Genomic DNA, 25020 nt, shown 5'->3' on the forward strand with positions numbered 1-25020 from the left:
TCCTGTCCCTGTGGCTACACTTAGTTGGCCTAGGACAGGCCTGACTCAGCCATACCAGAGCCCTTCTTGGGATTTTTAGAACCAGAATTGAGAAACAGTCAATTCTTCGCTAATGAAAGCCATTGTCTGACGTAAAATTCAGCAACTATTGGTGGTCATATTTCCTGTTGTGTGGAGGAAATGAGTCCACAAAGGCAAATGACACCCACATGGTGAAGGGGAGAAGAGTAAGATATTTTTTAAAGTATTTTTTATATTCTGGTTATTTCTAAGGTCTAAATTATATTCTGGATGCTTGCAGAGTTAGTAAGGAAACTTTTTGCATCTATAGTTTCTTTGAAAATTTTTTAAAAATCAGGCCAGAAAGACAGAGTGAAAAAAATGAAATATTAAAAAAAAGCTCTTGGATTGATTAATCTAACTTGTTCTTCCTTGAGTCGAACACTGCGCTCACATGTAGATGGTTAATATGTGCGGGATGAACGTGCCACCTGTAGAATGAGAGGTTACATGCTTTCCACTGAAAGCATGCCTTAATACTGAGTGAGAAAGTGGAAGTCAAAGTTGTAGAGACTGTAGTGATTAACTATGAGAAGAGCCACTTGGGCTTTTACATTAATATATCATGAAGCACTCAGTCCTTTTGCAGCTATAAAAAGCCCTTTTTAGAGGCAAGACTGAGGCAAGATACTAAATGTTTTACAATGACTGTCTTCCACCTTTATTATTAATAATGTCCATTTCAACATTTATTGAAATCAATCCAATGAAACACATTCTAATGAAATATAATTACGCAAACAATATGTGCTTGGAACTGTAGGGGATATAGAGATGATTAAGGCAGGAACTCAGTCACTAAATTTATTAAGGGGCAGATTTTTTTAATCACATAAAATAAATGATTAAAATACAAGGTAGCTATAATGAGTTACAAATAAAGTGCAATGGTGCCAGGGCTGGGGTAGAGGTTCATGATAAAGAAAGGTCATATCTAGTTGCAAGAATTGGGAAAGACTTCATGACCAAATTCAGCACTTGGGGGATGGGTAGGACTGTAAAGGTCAGAGATGGTATGAGGAAGCATCTTAGCCCTTAAGAACCTTAAGAACACACAAAAGGAGACACTTAAAACTAAATATTAGATGCTGCTCTTCCTAGCATTAGCCATGCTCTCCTATAAGGGGCCCTTAGTGGCTATCTCTTTCTCAGCTCCCCATCCTGATACCATTTTACAGGGTCAGCTTACCTCCTACCACCATATTCCTCCAACCTAGCGTCTAGGCCTCTAACTCTCACCCTGGCTTCAAAGAGAAAAGCACATCTTGCTCTTCCCTAGTCCAAGGTTAGCTTCTTTTCCTGCTCCAGGAAAAGACTGACAGTCAGGACTGACATTCAGGATACTCAGTTGACAGTGAGGACACTCAATTCCTTCAGGGAGAGTTCACCTTCACCCAGAGTGAAGCCAGCCAAAACAGTGTATAAAAGTACATTTTTAAAAGTCTGAGGCCAGGTATGTGGCTCATGCCTGTAATCCCAGCACTTTGGGAGGTTGAGACAGGAGGATCACTTGAACCCAGGAGTTAAAGACCAGCCTGGGCAACAGAGTGAGACTCCGTCTCTCAAAAAAAAAAAAAAAAAAAAAAACTTAGCTGGGTATAGTGGCACACGCCTGTAGTCCCAGCTACTCAGGAGGCTGGGGAGGAGAATTGTTTGAGCCTAGGAGTTCAAGGTTGTAGTAAGCCGTGATCGCATCACTGCACTCCAGCCTGGGTGACATAGCCAGACCCTGTCTCAAAATAAAAACACAAAAAGACAAACAAAAAAGGTCTGAGACCTTCAGTGTTCCAGAATAGCATGTATAATTGGTACAGGAGGTGGGGAAGGGGGACCCGATACAGTGTAGGGGCAAGCTGAGTCCCATGCCTCTTCACAACTTTTCCTCCAGTGTGGTAGTTTGATTTCTCAAGATCCATGAGTAAATATGTGCACAAAAGACACATCCCTCAAAAAATACAAAATACATTGTCTAAGGAAGAATCTTTTAAATCCATATTCAGAAAATGATGTAATTCTTTAAGGATGCAAATGAGCAGTTCTGCTAGAGAGTTACCCAATTTTCATTACTGAATGGAAACAAATAATATGCCATTAATGAAAGCTTACATTTGTTTTGTGCTTTGCACTTTGCAAAGAAAAAATTCTAGGCTCCAAGAACACATTAGTAAATGACAATGCAGGATTCAAATCCAGTATACTAAAATACTCAATACTTATATAGTATGCTAGGTAAAAACAATTTAATTTTACACAGTGGTGAAGTCACTAATTTTCTCCAAGGAAAATTATATAAGAGAAAGCCCTTTGGAGGCTTTTTCACAAGATGATATCATCATCATCATCATTGGTATATGGATCTTTTTGAGATAAACATGTTTATTCATTCATTAATTTAACAAGTGTTTACTGTGCATCATTAACAAGGCATGACACTAGGTTTTACAGAAGATGCAAATATGACTTCCTATAACAACTTAGGATCTAGCAAGGGAGAAGAAATAAAAGATGAAACGGAATTTGATAAATACCACAGGAAAGGTGGAAAAAAAGTGTTAAAAAGTTCACATTAAAACTGCAAAGTTCATATTCCCTTTGGGAAGTGGGGAGCTTTAGTGGAAATGGTAACAATTGGAAGCCAAAAATTAAAAATAGACAAGGGGGGTAAGATAAAATGATAGATTAGTATCAAGATACCAGGACTCCTGAAGCAGGACATATTGCTACCTTAAAATTATTAACAAACTAGTTCCCATGGATTTAGATCCTTTCTGTAATCATAGCTAGAAACTGGTGTTCTTATAGGTAGTATCGCAGAAGGCTGTACTGTACTCAATACTTCCTGTAAATGGATAGGAAAGGTTTGGATGGTCATCTGTCACAAGAGTAACAATGTTTAGGAGTAGCTTGGACACTGGTCATTGATTCACTTTTATTGGTGCTTGTAATGTCAGCATGTTGACATCATTGTGCAGCCCTTAACAGATTGTGAACACCAAGAGTACCCCAACTGCTGGCCCGCGAGCTGTTTACAAATATCATACCGGCTTTTATCGATGATAGTGGCCTTTAAAATCTGGAGTTCAGAGTGGCACAAAATGTGTTTCTAATGCAAACGACTCTCCTTCCCACGTGCACCTCTTTGATCAAGTTTGTGGCTGAAATCAGACTCTAGTTAGATCGCTGTAAAAATAAAAATAAATTTTCCCCAAGTGATTGAAACGAATTTCACCCTAGACTACGAGTCCCATCATGCAACGCTCCCATATTCCCACCGTGTGGGGCGGAGTCGTAGAAGAGGCGGCAGCGGCGGCGGCCTGTGCATTCTGGGTATTGTAGTCTGGGGCCCGGCCACCGCTGGGGCTGGTTCCACGTGGTGCATTTGGCGGCAGCTTTGGGCAGTGGCTCCCCTGCTCCCTCCACACGGTCCTCAGGGTGCCAGCGCCAGCAGGGGCGGCCAGCCACCGCGGGAGCAGGCTAGAGGGAGGCCCGGAGGCAGCCCGAGGCTTCGCGACGTTTTTGCGACAGCCGCGGCCGTGTTCCGCGAGTGCCCTCCCTCCTCCTCTCTTTGAGGAGGTACCGGCTGTTGTGCGGCGCTGCCTTTCTGTTTGAGTGTATGGGAGAGTGAGTGAGTGAGTGTGAGCGTGTGTGTGAGAGCGTGAGGCGTGAGTGCGCGTGTGAGAGGACGAGAGCCCGCCTGGCCGCCCCGCCGCTCCCGCCGCAGCAGGAGCAGAACGCGCGGCCGGAGAGAGCGGCGGAGCCGGCGCCCAGGGAGCCCGCGGGGACAAGGGCAGAGACACCGCTCCCCACCCCCAGCCGTCGTCCCTCGGCTCTCCTTCGCCGGGGGATCCTCCCCGTTCCTCCACCCCCGGCCGGCCTCTGCCCCGCCGTCCCCCTGGATGTCCCTGGCGCTTTCGCGGGGCCTCCTCCTGCTCTTGCCGCATCAGTCGGGCTGGTGGTGCGGCCGGCGGGCGTAGAGCGGGCGGGTTCCCGGGGGCTGCGGCTGCCCCTGCTTCCCCGGTCCCTACCCCTGCCCCCCGGCCCCCCGACCCAGCTCTCCGGCCTTAGAGGCTGTGACAATGGACTATGACTTTAAAGTGAAGCTGAGCAGCGAGCGGGAGCGGGTCGAGGACCTGTTTGAATACGAGGGCTGCAAAGTTGGCCGAGGCACTTATGGTCACGTCTACAAAGCCAAGAGGAAAGATGGGTGAGTGTGTGTGTCTGGGCCGGTGTCCGCGCTGGGCGGCGCTCCCGCAGGCCGAGGCAGGTAGCCCGGAGGGAGAGCGGGCCGCCGGGGTGCCGGGCTCTGACTTCCTCGACGCCGGCCTCTGGCACCGCCAGCCAGGTTTGGGGAGGAAGTGGTGTACGAGGGATCCAAACCCACGAGAAATCCTGCGTGCCGCGTCTGTGTTCTGCTCTGGTGGTAAGAGGCAAGATGAGCCTCTGCACCGTGGGCTGTATACTTTTCAAGGATTTCAAAGCTGATTCATGAAAAAATTCGTTCTAAAACGCCGGGTTAAATGTTTTCTGTTTTTTTTTTTTTTCTTGGTCGATTTATTATGGTAACCTTCTGGGGATTTCCTCACCCGCCTCTGGAGTGTCATCCATCGGTCTAGAAGGAAGGCTGTGATCCTTTCCCACACCAGTTTGTGGTCGATTTTTTATCAAATTTGTATTTTATTTGAGGAAAGGAAGGCAGCGAGTGAATATGGTTCTGGAGAGAGTTCCCCATAGTGATCATCTGCAACATAAATGTTGCAATTGCTATTTAGATATTATTAGCTGTGAATTTTTACATAGAACAATGGGGGTTTGGTGCAGGGTGGGTGGTGGGGAAGAAGGCAAGTGACATAGGGACTATCTCGTTCAGGCGGTTTCCCCCAAATTTAGCGGCTGGCAGTGAACTTTAAATAATCCCTTTGCTTTAAATATTCTTCCCTAGTAACAACTTAATTAAACCTATGACTGGTAATGCTTCCAATTTAGTTTCTTAACAGGCAAGTGAATTGTTCATTTTTTCTCTTTGTCAGTAGATGAATGTCTTGTAATATTGACAAAAGAGAAGGCAATTCTTAGTTGGGGGGAAAATATATTTTATTAACTCCCATGTTTTCTTGTAAAATGGATGTTGTCTCTGTTGCCTTTGACAGAATAGAAAATTATTGAAAAGTCAAAGCTTATTATATAATCCTTGGATTTTATTAGAAACGAAGTAGCTTTACTTGAACATCCCAGTTTAGTCACCTGCTGTATGATGTTTAATCACTTAAAATTTCCAATTAGGTAGGAGAGTATGTTCAGACTACATTAGCACGAAAAAAAAAATTCATAAAGCTGAAGTTCCCTACTGTGGGGGAGGGGGGCGCATATTTATAAATACTTTAGTATTCTGGATGTTGGAAAGGAAAGTGTATATTTATTGGACATTTTTCTTAGATTTACTGAAATGTCTTTCTAAAAGTATTTACAATGGACTCTACGAGGAAGATAGGAGTTCTAATTAATTTGGAATGTGTATTTTAGTGCTTTTATGCAACAGTAAAGTGGAACAGATCGGCAGAAGGTAGGGATTTGGATTTGAAAACTTGATATTCTGGGCGCCGCACGTATTTAAAAGTACTTTTTAGCGGAATGGATAGTCTGGTGACACTGGAGAAATCAGCGTCTGGAGATATTGCTGACTGTTGTCTAATTAGACTTATTGTTGAAGTTTTACTCTGTAATGACATATATTTTTAAAATTATGTTTGTTAACTTACCATGCAATATTTCTGAAAAGCTTTAAACCATCTCCCCTTCCCCCAGTATTATGTAATTTTGGGCATATTCATAAAATCCCCAATCCCATGAGATTAGACATTACAGTACATTTGACCAAACTGACATGTTATATAAAATTCTAGCGCCTTTGCATTATTTTTAATCTGTGTGAGAGAAGCCGGTTCTATTTTCATAAATTACCAATTTAAGCTAATAAAATATGCATATTTGTTTTAACGTTGTACATTTTATTAGAAAACTAATACTGTGTATTGGCAGGAGGTACTTAAGCACATTTTATATCTCTATGGTCAGGTTTTAATTTAGGCCGTTAAGAATAATTTGAAAGAATAATTTCAATATCTTTGAATTTAAAGATAGTTGAAGGTATAATGTATGGACATTCTTAGTCATCTGTGACAGCTGAAAAATAACATTGCATTTTGGAAAAAAGAACTTATTATTTGTAATCCTTGGAGTTTGTTTTCCATCAGTCTTTAATGATTCTCTTTATGTGATGAACTTCTATTTTTAATGGATCAAATGTCAAGAGAGTTTTAAAATTACTATCTTTTAGAGATAGTTTTAGAGAGTTTTAAAATTACAGGGATTTTTTTCGGTTTGACTTCTCTTTTGTAACCTCACTCTGGTAAAATATCGGATAGTATTTATGAGGTTCTTTTGATCTTATGTCAGTGAAATGTAATTTAATGCATTTTAGTCCTGGTAAAATAAAATTTGTGGCTGTTTAATCTTTCATAATAAGATGATGATCAAATAATTTGTTTCTAGTATTGATTTACTTTCAAATTACATTATATATTCTGCAGCTGAGATTTGTTCTCTAGGAACTCAGACGGTAACACCTTTAAGGAGAACCTGAGATTTTCTATAAAAAGAAGTAACGCAAATAAGCTTGGTTTAGACATATTTGACTATTGAAATGAATGTATGTAAACGTTGTATCCTTTCAGTTGCCCAGTGAGCATAGAACATGAATAATTGGTAAAATAATTTAGACCAGAGAAGTTAGCTGCTTAAATTATTAAGTTTTAGGAAATAAAGTAGCTTCAAAGATTCATTTCTTTGACTTACTTGAGGCATGATTGCATAGTAGGGAAAAGGGACCTTTTATAACTTTGTTAATTTCAGATTATAATAGAGTTTAAAGAAATGCACAATAAATCTTGGGATTAATTTGTTCTCACTCATGTCACCATAAATGAGATAGTGTCCTTTGTGTCTGAACACTTAAAGGGTACTCAGTGGGAAGCAGGGGGGTTCATTTTCTTTCTGAGTTGATTGTATCTCCTCTTTGCAGTTTAGGCAACCAAACTAATTTTGTTTTAAAGAGTAAGAAAGCGTTAGAAGACAGAAAACAATTTGTGTTTTTAAATTCTAGACTTCAATATTTGCACTGAATGTTTGGATAATTTAAAATATCAATTTGGGATAAGAGGTTTTTCTGCAAAAAAGAAAAACAAAAGGCATTTTCTTAGCAGGGTTTTTAATCTGTTATAATCTATGTTCCAAAGAATAGATAATTATGAGTGAGGAATGAGTGTGTGTTTGTGTGTGTGTGCATGTGTGAGAGAGAGAGAGAGAGAGAGAGACAGATACTGCCAACTTTCTTTGGGGCACATTTGTTGAGAGCCCAGAGATTAGTAAGTAGGCAGTGATACTGGCAATAATAGCTAAATTACTGAGTAATTAAGTTTCAGGTCCTGGGCAAAGCACTTTACATTCATCATCTAGTTAGTCCTCACAAGAAGTATATCAAGTCAATTCTGTTATTTTTCAGTTTTCCAGTTGAGGAAACTGAGGCTTAGAAAGGTTAAGCAAATTTACCCATGAGTACACAGCTAATTAAATGTCAGCTAAGATTAGAGGATTAGGCTCAGGTTTTTCACTCCAGAGCCCATGCTCTTAACCATTATGCTTCATATAATTAATATATTGAATAAGTAAAAAAATAGTTGTGGAGTTTGATTTCTAGTGGGTTTTTCAAAAACATAAATACCTTGTAGAACTATTAATATTTGCTTCAATAAACTGGTGTACTTCCTGGGTATATTACTGAAGCACCCTTTTTTTCAAGTGCTATAAAACTGTTTATGTAGATATATGGGTGTGTCTGTATGTATATACACAAACATACTTGTGTATCTAGAGGGGTGTGTGTGTGTGTGTGTGTGTGTAGGACTAAACTAATGAAAGCCATATGGAAGCACTTCATCTAGTGGAAAGAACTCTAGATGAGCGATCCTGGAAACCTGAATTTGAATTCAGACTGTGCTTCTGATAGCAGTATGACCTTGGGCGAGTCATTTGCCCTTATAGCTCTTAGTAGGGGGGTTTCAGCAGATAATTTTTAGGGTCTTTTCTAGTATTATGATTTGAGGAAGTAAAAATTATGAACATAAAATGTAATATTTTTTGCAAGATTAGGCAAACAACCACTAAAAAATTTTACTTTAGATGATGGTGCATTTCCATATTTTTTAGTCTCATGCTTTAACGTTGGTTCTCATCAACTGCCAAAAAGCTTGGTAACTCCCAAAGACCTATCAGTTACTTAACCCAACATGTCTTACGCTACCTTGCCATTCCTCTGTATTTATCTCTTAAGATATTGAGGATTTATGGGCTAGTGCCTGTTCCCACTCCCTTGAACCATTCAGTTGGTGGGCAGCACAAAGGAACTCTTCTGATTCAGCCTGCATTGGAGCATCCCGTTACCTTTTTCCCCTTCTGAATATGGCTGAATGCTGTATCTAAGTTCATTTTGATTTAAATATTTCTTTAGATGTCAGAAATGCCAAATACAATATGTAATTTCTATCACTGGAATAGTCATGTATACAATAACCTTCTAAAAATGTGACAGAAGGGGACAGTTAGTCCCCTGTGTCTGCAGGTCCTGCATCTGTAGATTCAAGCAACTGTGGTTCAAAAATTTTCGAGGGGGTAGTGGGGAAGGATAGTTGCATCTCTACTGAGCATGTACAGATTTTTTTTCTTGTCATTATTTCCTTAAAAAATAGAGTATAACAACTGTTTACATAGCATTTACGTTTTATTAGGTATTATAAGTAATCTAGAGATGATTTAAAGTGTGTGGGAGGATATGCGTAGGTTATATGCAAATAGGACACCATTTTATATTAGAAACTTGAGCATCTGTGGATTTTGGGGGGCGGTCCTGGAACGCACCCCTTGTGGATACTGAGGGATGACTGTATTTGCTGTGTACTTCTTATTTCCATGTGGTTGAAGTTACTTACCTTAGATATCAGTGCATTCAGATCCGCTATTTAGGCCACGTTGAGATTTCATGCTTAAATTTCATTTCTTTTAGTAGCAATACTGGAAAATCAATTCATTTGGGATTTGTTCATGTGAGTTATTACTTTTACTGTGTCTTTGAACATTTGAAGAAGTCAATTACTCATTCATTCAACAGGTATTTATTGGACCCTTCTATGTGCCAAGCACTGTCCAAGGTATTGGGAATGCAAAGACGAATGAAGTATTCCATTATTTGGGGAGATAACTACTGGGGAAACAAACATGTAAATGTTGCAATTCAATAAGCACTATAATAATTAATGCAAGGTATATGGCAACACAGAGAAGGAAGTCCCCAACTGGTTAAGGTTTTTAGGAAAAGCTTCAAAGTTTACAGTATTTGATTTGGATCATAGAAGACAGGGAAGGTCTCATCAGAAAAGACATTCCAACAGGAATAGGACAAAGGGATTTTTTTTTAAATTGTATTTTCTGCAGACCCCAGCAAATTTTGTGGGTTTTAATTTTTCCTTGCCATGCCTTTCTTTTCCCCTTGTTTTCCCTGGCCAGCATTTTTTGAGCTCTTGCTGTACGTGTAGTAGTATATATATGCACTACAAATGTTCCATTGTACCCTTTGGACATGGTGAGGTACTCATTATTTAACAGTGGAGATAAATTTATCAGCGTTTGCACCGAACACCATAATTGTGTGTGTGTCAGTTTTCAATCATGAGAACATTGGCCATTCAAGAAAAGCAGCCTCTGAAATCCAGGGGTCTGATTTAAGACTCTCTCATGTGTAAAACTGCCATGGCAGAACTCTGTTTTGCCTGGGGCTCTGGTTGGCAAATGATTCTGCTTTGGCCTCACCTCCATGAGGAGTAAGGAGTCAGAATTTCGTATGCTGCTGAGGTGATGGATGGTAACAAATTGGAAGGGGAAAGAAGTTCTTTTGCTACTTAGAGTTTAGGAAGTAATGGAATTTCTCTTGTTGGGGCTCTGATGTGTGGAAAGATGAAAGGTAGGGACAGGGCTTCTGGCATGCTGAATTTCAGCTAGGAAAACAGATATAATGAAAAATTATAATTATTATAGGCCATTTGCAAACTTAACTACTTTGACAATTAATTCTCTGGGCAAATGTGTTCTAATTCTGATTTATAAACATTTCAAATGTGATTCATTTGTTGCATGGGAACTGTGTATGGCAAATCAGTGTTGATAAATACATTTGATTCCCTGTGACTGGTGTTCTTTCTTGTAGTGCCTTTCACTATTGAATCCAATCCTCATTGTCTCTTGACTCTTTTTCTGTTCTTAGCTGCTGCTAGAAAATAAAACTCCTACTATCCTTTCCTCCTTCAGAACATTTTGTGAATTTTTTCCTTCACACCAGATTACGTAGCCTTGGTCATGTTACTTAGAAATTATCTTTTCTCTTTAGCAATCTTTTGTCACCTCAAGGCAGCTCTTGATGTCGCTAAAAGGTGGCTTTTACCTGTTGTTTTGACCTTAGTACTTAAAGACTCTTGGTATCATGCTTCTGAATTTTCTTTAATATAGTTATTGTCAAAGTCCCAAAACCAGTCCTTGCTGTAGTAAGCTGCCTTTACTGATGGAGTTGTGTTATGTTCTTCAGGTGTATTGTAGCAGAAAAAATGCTGAGAGCTCCTTTTTAAAAATTGAGAGATAAGTTACATACCATAAAATTCGCCCTTTTAAAAGTATGTGATCAGTATAGTGGTTTTTAATAGATCGACGAGGCTGTGCAACCACCATCACTGTCTAATCCTAGGACATTTTCATGACCCCAAAAAGAAACCCATTAAGCAGTCAGTCCCATTCCCCTCTCTCCCCAGCCATTGACAAGCACTAATCTACTTTCTGTCTCAGTGGATTTGCCTGTTCTGGACATTTCATATAAATGGACTAATTCAACATGTGGCCTTTTGTGTTTGTGTTTCTTTATTTAATGTAATGTTTTCAAGGTTCATCCATGTAGTACATGTATCAGTACTTCATACCTTTCTATGGCTGGATCATATTGCATTGTATAGATATACCACATTTTGTTTATATATTCATCAGTTGGGCATTTGGGTTGTTTCCACTTTTTGGCTAAAATGAATAATGCTTCGATAAGCAATTATGTGTGACTTGTTAGGTGGACGTATGTTTTCAGTATATACCTGGGAGTGGAATTTCTGGATCATATCCAAAGCAGCTGAGAACCAATTTTGAGTGACTTTACATTGACTTTGGTTTAGGACCAAGTTCTTTGTCCTTTGTGTACAAGACCTGACTAGTCTATTTTATTCCAGGACAGTGCTCACACCATAATCTGTTGCAGTAATTCTGAAACAGAGATTCATACAGCTGCTCTCCTCCATCAACTTAGACCACTCTGACCTTTTCCTCAGGCAGCACCTTGTGCTGGAATTTTTTTTTTCTCAGGCAGCACCTTGTGCTGGAAATCTTTTTTTCTCAGTTGAAATGTACTGACAGCCTCAGAAAAAAATCCTAACTACGTATCTTAACATACAACTCCAATAAGTCCCACTTTACCCGTCACTCTGCAAAACATAGTTAGTCATTCACTGATATATTATGTAACTACTTCAGTGTATATGTGGTTAATGCTTATGTGTCCTTTGGGTCTTTCAGGTGAATGTTTATGGGTTAAAATTATAGATTTCCTCTAGGGCAATGATTGTGTTCTCCCCAGCTCTTGGCATATTGCCAAATTTTGACAGGTATTTTGTACTTTTGTGTATGTGTGTGTGTGTATCTGCAATTCATGTTTGAAAATCTTTTTTCTAAACTTGCTAACATTAAAAGCTTGAGGCATATTACGGGAAGAGTAGAAAAGTAATACCTGTGAAAATACCAGGAGAAGCAAAATTTGATGGGTTTCCTATATTTTTACCCAGAATGGCACTGAACAATACCAAAATCAATCCAAAGACAAGAGCAAGCTCGGTAGTTGGCTGAATCGAAATGGAAGGCCAAGGTATTTGAAAATTGAGCCACTAGAAATAATATTTTTTTGAAATATACTTTGAAAATAAACCCTTTAAAATGTGGATCAAATCTGTTTTTCTAAAATTAGGGAAAACGTAATTAGTTTCTGAATCACAGTTGGCATTTAATTTTGCCTAAAATCACTGGTCTGTATAGCATGATCGTTTTATTTGAAATTTACCTTTTGTTACATGAGTAAAAAATTATTTAGACTAACTTCTATTCAAGGTAACTCAGTTACTCATCTCGCTAGACAAGTTCTTTAAAGTCTATAACTTTATTGTAATCCATGAATTCTAACAAATAATCATCCTACAGAGAGGAATTTTTACATCATGATGAAGGGCCTACTCTGGGTGTTTCTAGACATTTGAATCTATAGGTTGTTTAGAGAACTAAAGGGATTGAATAAAAAGAAAACTTGTCAAGTCGTGCTAATGTAGTTTATATTAAACAAGTCATATTTTTGAGGAAAGAAGGAGTAGGTTTTTTTTGTTTTTTGGTTTTTTTTTGAGACAGAGTCTCGCTCTGTTGCCCAGGCTGGAGTGCAATGGCGCGATCTCCGCTCACTGCTAGCTCCGCTTACCGGGTTCACGCCATTCTCCTGCCTCAGCCTCCCGAGTAGCTGGGACTACAGGCGCCCGCCACCACACCCGGCTAATTTTTTATATTTTTAGTAGAGACAGGTTTCACCGTGTTAGCCAAGATGGTCTCGATCTCCTGACCTCGTGATCCACCTGCCTCAGCCTCCCAAAGTGCTGGGATTACAGGCGTGAGCCACTGCGCCGGGCCGGGAGTAGATATTACCTTTTTTTTTGAGCCAGAGTTTTGCTCTTGTTGCCCACGCTGGGGTGCGATGGCACGATCTTGGCTCACTGTAACCTCCGCCTCCTTGGTTCAAGAGATTCTCCTGCCTCAGCCTGCCGAGTAGCTGAGATTACAGGCATGTGCCACCAGCCCGGCAGATTTTGTATTTTTAGTAGAGACGGGGTTTCACCATGTTGGTCAGGCTGGCCACAAACTTCTGACCTTAGGTGATCCGCCTGCCTCTGCCTCCCAAAGTGCTGGGATTACAGGCGTGAGCCACCGCGCCCGGCTAAAAGACTCCGTTTTTTTTTTTTTTTTTCGAGACGGAGTCTTGCTATGTCACCCAGCCTGGAGTGCAGTGGCACGATCTCGGCTCACTGCTAGCTCCGTCTCCTGGGTTCACGCCATTCTCCTGCCTCAGCCTCCCGAGTAGCTGGGACTACAGGCGCCCACCACTATGCCCGGCTAATTTTTTTGTATTTTTAGTAGAGACGGGGTTTCATCGTGTTAGCCAGGATGGTCTTGATCTCCTGACCTCGTGATCCACCCACCTGGGCCTCCCAAAGTGCTGGGATTATTGGCATGAGCCACCGCTCCCAGCCAAGACTCCCTTTAAGTAAATGAGTCTCCTAATGTTTTATTTTGTGACTTTCTTTGCAAAAATTAAGTTTATACCTAATTTCCAAGAAAATGTCAGACAGAAAGCAAGACATACTTGTAATTTATTTTTTAATGCTGACTTAATGTTGATTTTTTAAAGTGTAAAATTAAATTATTTAAATATTTGGTATTTCATTATGATTTGCCTTTAGCTGCCATTCTTTTTTTTCTTAAAATTAATTAATTAATTAATTTTATTGAGACAGGGTCTCACTCTGTTCCCTGGGCTGGAGTGCTGTGGTGCGATCATGGCTCACTTCAGCCTTGAATTCCTGGGCTCAACTGATCCTCCCACCTTAGCCTCCCAAGTGGGTGGGACTAGCACGTCACCCCTCCCAGTAGCTGCAGTTCTTTTTGTAAATTTGTGTGCTTATAATTTATTTGGTAACTATTTACTGAATGTCTCTTATATGATTGGTTCTTGTACAAATTTATGGGGCACACGGGAAATTTTGTTAGATGTATATATGCATAGTGGTGAAGTCAGGGTACTTAGGAAGTTCATCACCAGACTGCAGTGCATTTTTGTTTAGTACTCCTACTCTACTATCAAACATTGAATTTATTTCTATTACATTAATCTATATCTGCACCCTTTAACTCACTTCTCCTCCTCTCCTCCCTCCCCACTCACCCTTCCTAGTCCGCTTTATCTATTTTTCACTGTCTACATCCTTGTGTTCATTTTTTTGTAGCTCCCATGTATGAATGAGAACATATGGTATTTGTCTTTTTGTGCCTGGCTTATTTCACTTAACATAAGGATCTCAAGTTCCGTTCATGTTGCTGCAAATGATATGATTTCCTTCTTTTTTGTGGCTGAATAGTATTCCATTGTGAATATATGCCACATTTTCTTTATCCATTAATCTGCTGATGGACACTTAGATTGATGCCATACCTTTGCTGTTGTAAATAGTGTTGCCATAAACATGCGAGTGTAGGTATCCCCTTGATATATGATTTCTTTTCCTTGGGGTAGAGATACCCAGTATCTCTTTGATTGCTGGATTGAATGGTAATTCTATTTTTAGTTTTTTGAGAAATCTTCGTACTGTTTTTTATAGTGGCTGTACTAGTTTACATTCCCACCAACTATGCTAGGTCCTGTGCCAGATGTAGGTGATTCAGCAGTGAACAGCCCATGGTCTAATAACTCTTTAGGGAACTTACGACTTTTGAGGGGCATAGGCAGGTAAACAATTGTAATATAGTAGGATAAGGGCTGCAGTAGGGAAAATTGTAGGTTGCCATGGAAGTACCTAATCTGCCCTTGGGGAGCTCAAGTATATTTCACTTGTGACTTGAAAGATAATTAGAAATTGTGAATGGGCAATAAATAAGAGTTAGTGGGGGCTTGAGGAGTTATAGCGCAGGTGAGAGAGGTAATATCACTCGTGGCTCCAGAATTACTTTATAAGGAAGAAGGTGCTGTCTAGATGAAGAGGCAGTGCAGTAATGTGTAGTAAGCAAGTTGCAACTGAAATTGTTTATTTGAGGTAATTTTGGGAGCTAGTGTATTATGGGGGGAAGCTATCCTTTGCAGCTGCCACTGAGTAGCATGCACAAAGACATGAAGGAAAGATGGTATGTACGGTGAGACAATTGAAAGAATTTCCGTGCCAGATCTTGGAGGGGTGGAGGGAGAGGTATAAATAATCAAATTGGGGAAGTAAGCAGATTGTTGTAAATCAAGTCATGGACTTTGTACTTTTTTCCGAAGTCAGTGGGAACCATGCTTAGGGTTTTAAGCAGATAGTAATAAGTTCCGATTTCTCATTTAAAAAGATTGCTTGGTAACACGATCAGAATGGCCATAGGAAGCTGTGGTTAGGAGAATGTAATAGTAATCCAGGTGAGAGATGCTAGTGACTTGAATTAGGGAAGTGAGAGAGGGGATGAGGAGGGAGAATTGATAGGACTTGTTGATTTATTGGATATGATAGATGAACAAGTGAGAACCAAGGATGATGCCCAGGTTTCTGGCTTGGGCAGCTGGATATTGCCATTCACATAGCCAAAACAGAAAGAGGAGCAAGCTTGAGGTGGAAGATGATGATTGAGCTTTGATATGTTGAATTTCAGGTACCTGTTAAACATCTGAGAAGAAACGTGCATTAGGCAGATATGTAAATTTAATGTTCAAGAGAGGAGTCTGGCTAGAGTTAGACTATGTACTTAAAGTACTTAAAGTGGTAGCTTTGAGTGGTGATGAAATTGCCTAGGGAGAGCGTATAGAGCAAGACAAGGGCCTTGTATAAAGTGCGAAGAAAGAGATGTCTACCTAGGAGACCAAAAATTGAGTCTAGAAAGGAGAAAACCCAAGGTTGCCATATTGTATAACAGGAACCGTGGAGTGTACAGCTTACTGGCTGTACAGGGCACCTTGGAGAAATACTAGGACCTTGTAGGTAGAATAACAGCCAGGAAGAGAGTCTTTCCAGGAGTCAGAGATAGGAAGTGTCACATGTGGCTCAGAGGGCAAGGGAGATAAAGAAGTGTCTGGGTTAAATAAAATAAACGAAATAAAACTTCAGCTAAAGATTTTTGGACACCAAAGCTTAAGTCATAACACACTTTGTAGGTTTTATTCAGCGTTTTTGGTACTTTGATGGTTAGCCTTATTCAGAGCAAAGCAATGAAAACTTCACTGCCATTCCTGGTTCTCTGCTGGCTGTGTTACTGAAGTGAAACCTGTAGATGCCATTTATTTATTTTTTACTCCATGCTATTCAGGATATTTCTCATTTTTAAAAAAAAAAGAAAATGGCTTTTTCTTTTTCTGATTATAAAAATAATGACTCTTCATTGTGATGAATTCAAATAGTCCAGAAATGTATTCTTAAAACCCTAACTCTACAATTAGGAGACAATATTTTCCTTGTCTTTCCAGATGACTCTGAATATATGTATACATTAATAACATCTATGATCTTACATTTTTTCATTCAAAAATATTATGCATCTTTCCATGTTGGTAAATGTAGCTCTAAATCAGCATTTTTAATTATTGCTGAGTATCAGATGATACGTATGCATATATTAATAAATATGTAGTCAACCAGTTTTTTAGGGATAGATGTTGAAGTAATCTCCAAATTACAGCCATTGCAGTTAGCAAGGGATGTCAGTAAATATGCGTGCAGTTCTCCAATGTCATATGAAGTCCTTGAAGTAGAATTTCAGGTCAAAGGTCATATACTTTCAACAACTATATTTCATGAAATAAGATGGGACTATGAAATTAATACAGTCTCATGATAAAACATTTAAATTGTACATAAGAGTACCCAGGAAAATCTAAGTCCCCCTTTTACCTCAGATTGAGCTTCCACTTTTTAGGGATAATTATTACCAGTGGCTCCTTGTGTATCTGCATATAGAAGCAAATATATGTATGGGTAGACTTCAAAATTTACTTTAGTACTTTATTCTTTTTGAGCAGATAATGCATGACCATGGAAAAAAATTTAAATATGTGTTATTCTGTGCTTTGCTTTTTTCAGTTCATATGTTTTGGAGATCTGTATCAGCACCTGTAACTCAATTCATTTTATCAGTTCATCGTTTTGTTTTATGTGTATAATATACTGGTCCAGTGCAAGGACATTTAGGTTGTTTTCATTGAAACAGAACTGCAATAAATGTCCTTTGCATCTGTCTTTGTATACAACATGCTGTCAGATGGAGGTAGAACTTCCCAGGCTTCCAAAGTTCTCCATGGAGACATTTGCCATGGATGATACACTGGCAGAAAGTGAGGTTTCCATCAAGCAAGAGAAGCTCCGTTTGCTAAATCCACAGGGAGTTTTATCCCTCCTGGCTTCCTTCAATGGTTCTAGAAACTCTGATCACCATGCTCAAGTACAAGTAATTGGTAACAACCCTAGCACATCACTGCAAGCAGGTCAGTTTCCTAGGAATATCTCTTCCCAGGCCTGGGCCAGACTCTTTTGAGGTCTAATCTTTGTCCTCTAAAAATGTTGCACCAATTACACTCACATCAAAACTCCAAAAACAAAACTTTTTGGAAAGAAGAAATGGGAGTAAATATGGTAATGACATGTTTGAATCATGGGGTTAAATACATTGTAAAGTCAGAATTGTTGAGATTATTTTTTTGAAAGTTTTGCTCCCCCCTCCCCCAACACACACACACAAACACACACACACACACACACACACACACACACACACAGTCCTGTGTATGTTATTTTATTTTGAGACAAGGTCTTGTTCTGTTACCCAGGCTGGAGTGCAGTAGTGCAGTCATGGCTCACTGCAGCCTTGAACTCTTGGGCTTAACCCATTCTCCCACCTCAGCCTCCTGAATGGCTGGGATTACAGGCATGTGTCACCACATCTGGCTAATTATTGTATTTTTTGTAGAGATGTAGTTTTGCCATGTTGCCCAGGCTGGTCTAGAACTCCTGAGCTCAAGTGTTCCTCCTGCCTCAGCCTCCTGAGTAGCTAGGACTACAGGCACAGGCTATAGGACTATGCCACCATACTTAGCTAATCCTGTGTATTTTAGATTACTGGTGGGGATTAAAAAAAACTCGAGAGCCATATAGGTATTTAAAATTACAGTTATTTCATTTATTTTTTACATCTTATGTTTACTTTCATCAGATTTCTGTATTCCAACTTGATAATGTTGCTACAATTTGTGACAAATGATTGATGCCCTTGGTATTCTACCTCCATGCAGTTCATTTAGCACTGACCTGTAGTTCTCTTACTCTTGCTTAGATCATCTTTCTTTCCATTTCTTGTTGGTTGGCCTTGGTCATCCTCTCATTTCCTACCCAGCACTGACATTCCTTCTCCTGATTTTTTTTCCTTTCTCCTCACTTTTTGGCTTGCTTTTTCTGTTTCATACTGATGTTGGCTTTGACATTGTTTATTGTTGCCTTTCTCAGTTGCGTTCACTTATGGACTTGCCTCCATAGAATGAGAGGCTGGAGCCCTTTCTGTTGCCAGTAGAATTGCTTGACTTCATGTTTAACAGAAGTACTCATTCATGTTAGGTAAGCAGCCAGGTGATTGTAAGACAGCTCTGATGTATTTTGTTAATTCTGAAGAAACTTTTAAGTACTGCTAAACATAATTCTTGATATTATGGATACAATGACTTCTTAATAGACTTTGGAAAGTACTCCTTATAGATAGGAAGCTGAAATACACATATATTTTTATCTTTTTATCTAAAAACCTATTTTAGTACAAATGAGTCCAGCTGTGCTTGAGAATTTAAACCAGATATCCTGGAGCTGAAAGTCGGTATTGTCAGTGTTGTAGCCAAGACTAGCTGACCTCTGCAGATCCCCTTTAAGTTTGTGGCATAAGCTAAATTCGGAAGTAAGTAAAAAACTTAAGGAAATCGATCAAAGTAGCACATACCTCTCTTACTTGATCTATTTCTCTTTAGATTTTTTTTTTTATGGGATCATTCTATTCTAAAAGGTGATTCAGTCTGATGTTCCTAAATACATGAAAATTTCAATGCAAGCAAAAAATACTGAGTACATGTCACTTTAAAACAATCTTGCTTTGACTTTGATCATGTAGTGTCTTTTCTGTATTTCTATTGCACTTTGAGTAACTGGACTCACTGAATTTAAAATGTGCTTGGTGGTTTTCAAATGAGAATGTAGTGCAATTAGGTTTTTTTCTTAGTAAAATTCTGTACTATATTCTTGAAAAGTTTTAGAATAGAAGATAGCATTTGCTACTAGTTACTTATTATTTATTTATTTATTTATTTTTTAGAGCAGAAGAACTTGATAGTTAAGTGTTTAAGAAGTAATTTTGATTTAGTTGCAGTGTACAAAGTAGGGATATTAAATCCCAGTTGTCTTCGTGGAAAAATATTAGTAATACCTTCCAAAAAGTTATATACATTTGTGGTTCATAAAGTTTTTTTTAATATGGCTTTATTGAGATATAATTCATATACCATACAATTCACCTATTTAAAATATACAGTTTAGCTAGGTGTGGTGGCTCACTCTTGTAATCCCAGCACTTTGGGAGGCCGAGGCAGGTAGATCACCTGAGGTCAGGAGTTTGAGACCAGCCTAACCAACATGTGAAACCCTATCTCTACTAAAAATACGAAAATTAGCTGGGTGTGGTGGCGCGTGCCTGTAATCCTAGCTACTCAAGAGGCTGAGGCAGGAGAATCATTTGAACCCAGGAGGCGGAGGTTGCAGTGAGCCAAGATCACGCCATTGCACTCCAGCCTGGGCAACAAGAGCGAAACTCTGTCTCAAAAAAAAAAAAAAATACACACACACACACACACACACACACACACACACACACACACACACAGTTTAGTGCTTTTTGATATATTCACAGGGTTGTGCAGCTATTACCGCAATCTGATTTTAGAATATTTTTGGTCCCTCTAAAAGAAACCCCGTACCCATTAGCAATCACTCCTTGTTTCCTCTAATCCTCAGTCCTAGACAACCAGGAATCTCCTTTCTGTCCCTGCATTTGCCTGTTTTGGACATTTCATATAAATGATGAAATCATACAATATGTGCTCTTTTGTGACTGACTTCCTTCACTTAATGAAACGTTTTCAAGGCTCATCCATGTTGTAGCATGTGTCACATTTTGTTCATTCATGGGCTGGTGAATATTTGGGTTCTTTCTACTTTTTGGTTGTTATGAATAATGCTGCTATGAACATGGATATACAACTATCTGAGTCTCTGCTTTCAATTCCTAGGTATTCATTATAACCAAGAGTGGAATTACCGGCTCATGTTTAACTTTTTGAGTAGCCTCCAAACTGTTTTCCACAGCTGCTACACCATTTTGCGTTCCCACCAGCAGTGCACCAGGGTTGCAATTTCTCCACGTTCTTGCCAACACTTGTTTTCTGCCTTTTTGATAATAGGCATCCTTAAGGGTATTAAATGGTATCTTATTGTGGTTTTGATTTGTATTTCCCTAATAACTAATGATGTTGAGTATCTTTTTATGTGCTTATCGACCATTTATGTATCTTTGTGGGAAAATATATTCAAATGCTTTGCTTTTTAAAATTAGGTTGTCTTTTTAGTAGTGAGTTGTAGGAGTTCTTTGTATATTCTGGATACTGAACCCTTATCAGATATATGATTTGCAAATACAGTTGTGTGTTGCTTAATGACAGGGATACTTTCTGAGAAATGCAGCATTAGGCAACTTTATGATTGTGTGAACATCATAGAGCATACTCAGACACCTAGATGGTATAGCCTACAACACACCTAGGCTATATGGTGTAGCCTATTGCTTAGTCTACAAGCCTATACAGTATGTTATTGTATGGACTATTATAGGCACTTGTAACACAGTGGTTAGTATTTGTGTATCTAAACACATTTTAATATAGAAAAGGTATAGTAAAAATATGTCATAAAAGGTAAAAAATGAGCTGGGTACAGTGACTGATGGTTGCAATTCCAGCATTTTGGGAGTCTGAGGTGGGAGGACTGCTTGAGGACATAGGAGTTTGAGACCAGCCTGGGCAGTATAGTTGACACCCCATCTGTACAAAAAAGTTAAAAAATTAACTGGGCTTGGTGGTATTTGCCTGTAGTCCCAGCTACTCAGGAGACCGAGGCGGTAGGATTGCTTGAGTCCAGGAGCTTGAGGCGGTGGTGAGCTCTAATTGTGCCACTGTAGAGGGCCTGGGGGACAGAGTGAGACCCTGTCTTTTTTTTTTTTTTTTAAGAGAGAGACATAAAAAATGGTATACCTGTATAGGGTACTTACCATGAATGGAACTTACAGGTCTAGAAGTTGCTCCGGGCGAGTCAGTGCTAAGTGCATGTGAAGGCCTAGGACATTCATTGCTTTACACCACTGTAGACTTTATAAACATTGTACACTTAGGCTACCCTAAATTTATTTAAATTTTTTTCTTCAATAATAAATTAACCTTAGCCTCCTGTAATTGAGTACTTTAAACTTTTCAGTTTTTTAAAACTTTCTGATTCTTGTATAATAACTTAGCTTAAAACACAAACATTGTATAGGTGTATAAAAACATTTTCTTTATATCCTTATTCTGTAAGCTTTTTTCTATTTTTAAAAGTTTTTGGCTGGGCGTAGTGGGTCACACCTGTAATCCCAACACTTCGGGAGGCTGAGATGGGAGGATTGCTTGAGGCAGGAGTTCAAGACCAAACTCTTTTTTTTTTTTTAAAGAAAAAGAAAAAAAAAGTTTTTATTTTTTGCTTTTTAAACGTGTTTGTTATGTTAGCCTAGGCCTACACAGGGTCAGGATCATCAGTATCACTGTCTTCCACTTCCACATCTTGTCCCACTGGAAGGTCTGCAGGGGTAGTGCACACATGGAGCTGTCATCTCCGATGATGATAATGCCTTGATGTGGAATACCTCCTGAAGGACCTGCCTGAGGCTGTTTTACAGTTAATTTTAAAAAGAATAAGTCAAACTGGAGTACACTTTTTACTTTTTATTGACCTCTTGGGGATGAAGAAAGAAGTACACTCTTAATGATAAAAACCATAGTATAGCATATACATACACCAGTAACATGGTCATTTATTATCGAGTATTATGTACTGTACATAACTGTATGTGCTATACATGACGGGCAGTGCAGTAGGTTTCTTCACACCAGCATCACCACAAATGTGCCTGTAATGCTTTGCACTATGAAGTTACAATGGCTACAGTGTCACTAGATGAGAGGAATTTTTCAGCTCTATTTTAATCTTATGGGACAACCTCCCTATGTGCTGTCGTCTACAAGTGAAACATCATTACATGGTGCATGACTGTATTTGGCTTGTCTTTTTACTTTCTTGTTGGTATTGTTTGTAGCACAAAAGTTTTTAATTTTGGTGTAGTCCAGTGTATCTATTTTTGCTTTTGTGGCTGTGTTTTTGATATTATATGTTAAAGAAACATTGCTTAACCCAAGGCCACAAAAACTTCTATGTTTTTTCCTAAGAGTTTTATAGTTGTAACTCCTAGATTTAGGTCTCTAAGGGGTTGAACTTCTTTCTTTTGGTGATGGATATACAGTTGTCCCAGCCTCTGAATTGTTTGGGCATACTTTGTTAAAAATCAGTTGGCCATAAATATAGGATATTTTTCTGGTCTCTCAATATGTCTGTCCTTAAGCTGGTACTACACTGTCTTCATTGCTGTAGCTTTGTAGTTAGTTTTGAAACTTGGAAGTATACTTTCTTCTTTGCCAAGATTGTTTTGACTTTTTTGTAGTTCATGAAGTTTAAACACTACATCTGGTATTATTTTTCACTTTTCTAATAGATTATAATGTTGGATGTGTTAGAAATGTATGTCTAGTTCCAGGTAATTAAAGTTTTCTGGGTAGCTGATTCACTTTTTATTCACTAAATCTTTATTTTAATCACTGTGGATGAAAGTCATTTATTTGGTATTGTATAATAAAAATTATACATACACATATATGATATACTTGGAACACAGTTTAACTTTTTCTATGCAGTTCAGACTAACTATTGTAAAACATTAGCCATCATATGTTATTTCCAGGTGCTTTAAAAATATATATATATAGTGCTATTGGCTTTTGTACTAAATAGCTAGGTCTTCGGAGTTCATCTACCTATGGTGTTTTCCTTTATTCTTCTCCTTATTGTCAGCTGTTACTTAAAAAAAAAGTTTTATACTTTTAAATTACAGAATAACTATCAATTGTAGAAAATACAAATAAAGTCTAAGAAGAAAATAAAATTTACCCTAATTTGGCCACACAGACTTTTTTAAGGCATGTTTTAAAATTAGATTATATTGTGCCCTTGTTTTGAAACCTGCATAGACTGTGTATATTCCATGTCACTAATCATCTTTCTAAATCTTTCTGTTGTTTTAATGTCTGTATTTATTGTATTATATGATTGTACTTTAAAAAACATTTAGCACAGTTTCACTTTTTCATTACATTTAAAATTTTGTTGCTGCATCTTTGTAGACACTCATGATTTTATCCTTAGGAAAGGTGTTTAGAAGTGGGTTTGCTGGATCCATTTTTAAGGTTTTTGATATATGAAGCTAGATTTTCTCCTAGAAGGTTTGAACTAATTTGTAATGTCTTTCATAATGAACAAAAGTAATGTTTGCCTCCTCCTTGATCAATAGTTTTATTATTGTTTTCTTTGATCTTTGCAAATTCGATAGGCAACCTATGGAATTTTGGTTTTATTTACATTTGTTTAACATTTAAATTTTTAGTTTCATATTTATTCATCATTTAATTTCTTTTGGGAATTACCCAATCATATTTTGCCTGTTTTCTGTTATGTTTTCTTTCTTTCTTTTTTTTTTTGAGATGGAGTCTTGCTCTGTCGCCCAGGCTGGAGTGCAGTGGCACGACCTCCACTCACTGCAAGCTCCGCCTCCCGGGTTCACGCCATTCTCCTGCCTCAGCCTCCCGAGTAGCTGGGACTACAGGTGACCGCCACCACGCCTGGCTAATTTTTTGTATTTTTAGTAGAGATGGGGTTTCACCATGTTAGCCAGGATGGTCTCATTCTCCTGACCTCGTGATCCGCCCGGCTCATCCTCCCAAAATGCTGGGATTACAAGTGTGAGCCACCGCGTCTGGCCTACATTTTCTTAAAAATTTCTTTTTGTTAAGTGCTTTGTTTATTGGGATATTCATTTTTTTATTCATGTTGTAAGAATTTCTAATTCTTTGTTTTTATATTTATGACTTCTTAAATGTGTAATCAAATGTATCAGTCTTTTATTGCTTCTGAGTTTTCTCCATTATATGCCTTTTACTTACATTTTCACCTAATGTTTTTATGGGTTTTAAAATTACAGTTAAAATTTTATTTAATCTTAAAATGATTTGTTAAAACTTGTTAGGTAGGGTTCTAACTTTAGTTTTTCTACTCCTTTTAATGCTGTTGAATAATTCTTTCTCAATTGATTTGAAATGCTACTTTTATCATTACCCTACATTCCCAAATTGGAATTTATTTCTGGACTTTCTGTGTTAGTCCATTGATCTGTCTATTCCTGTGTTACTCCCCTTGTTGTTTTACGTCTTTTATAATAAAGATCTACAATATCTGGGGTAAGACTGGAACCTTGATGTTAGTCTTTGAAAAATAAATTACAGTTTTTCTTATCCATTTATTCCAGGTAAGCTCTAAAATCAACAACTCAAGGTCTAAAAAGTATTTTGAGATTCGGGTTGAATTGTATTAAATGTATAGATGGTGAATTACTCTCCATACTCAGCAATATGGTTATGTTTTTTATTCAGATTTTATCTTAGGAACCTTAATAAAGCCTTGTAGTGTTTTTCATATGGGTCCTACATATTGCCTACTACAAGGTATTTTATTTAAGTAGTGTTGTGCACAAGTTTGTGCACCTGTACATCTCATGTAATAT

At 38.5% G+C, this 25020-nt stretch overlaps 1 protein-coding gene across 5 annotated transcripts in view; it reads left to right on the plus strand.

Moving 5' to 3' along the window:
• Window positions 1–3350: 3350 nt before the first annotated feature.
• The window catches only part of CDK8 (cyclin dependent kinase 8), a 151437-nt gene continuing 129767 nt past the window's right edge, over window positions 3351–25020 (plus strand). For 2 of the 5 annotated variants that reach the window (XM_055359715.2, XM_055359716.2), the window contains exon 1: window positions 3607–4264. In XM_055359715.2, coding sequence (XP_055215690.1) covers window positions 4137–4264 — 128 coding nt within the window. In that variant the 5' untranslated portion in view covers window positions 3607–4136. Of the gene's footprint in view, window positions 4265–25020 lie in introns of all 5 variants that reach the window. The other 3 variants (XM_004054284.5, XM_019039939.4, XM_063697214.1) reach the window with 3 other exon arrangements.

The sequence above is a fragment of the Gorilla gorilla genome, chromosome 14 (assembly GCF_029281585.2).
Source record: "Gorilla gorilla gorilla isolate KB3781 chromosome 14, NHGRI_mGorGor1-v2.1_pri, whole genome shotgun sequence".
NCBI classification, from domain to species: Eukaryota; Metazoa; Chordata; class Mammalia; order Primates; family Hominidae; genus Gorilla; species Gorilla gorilla.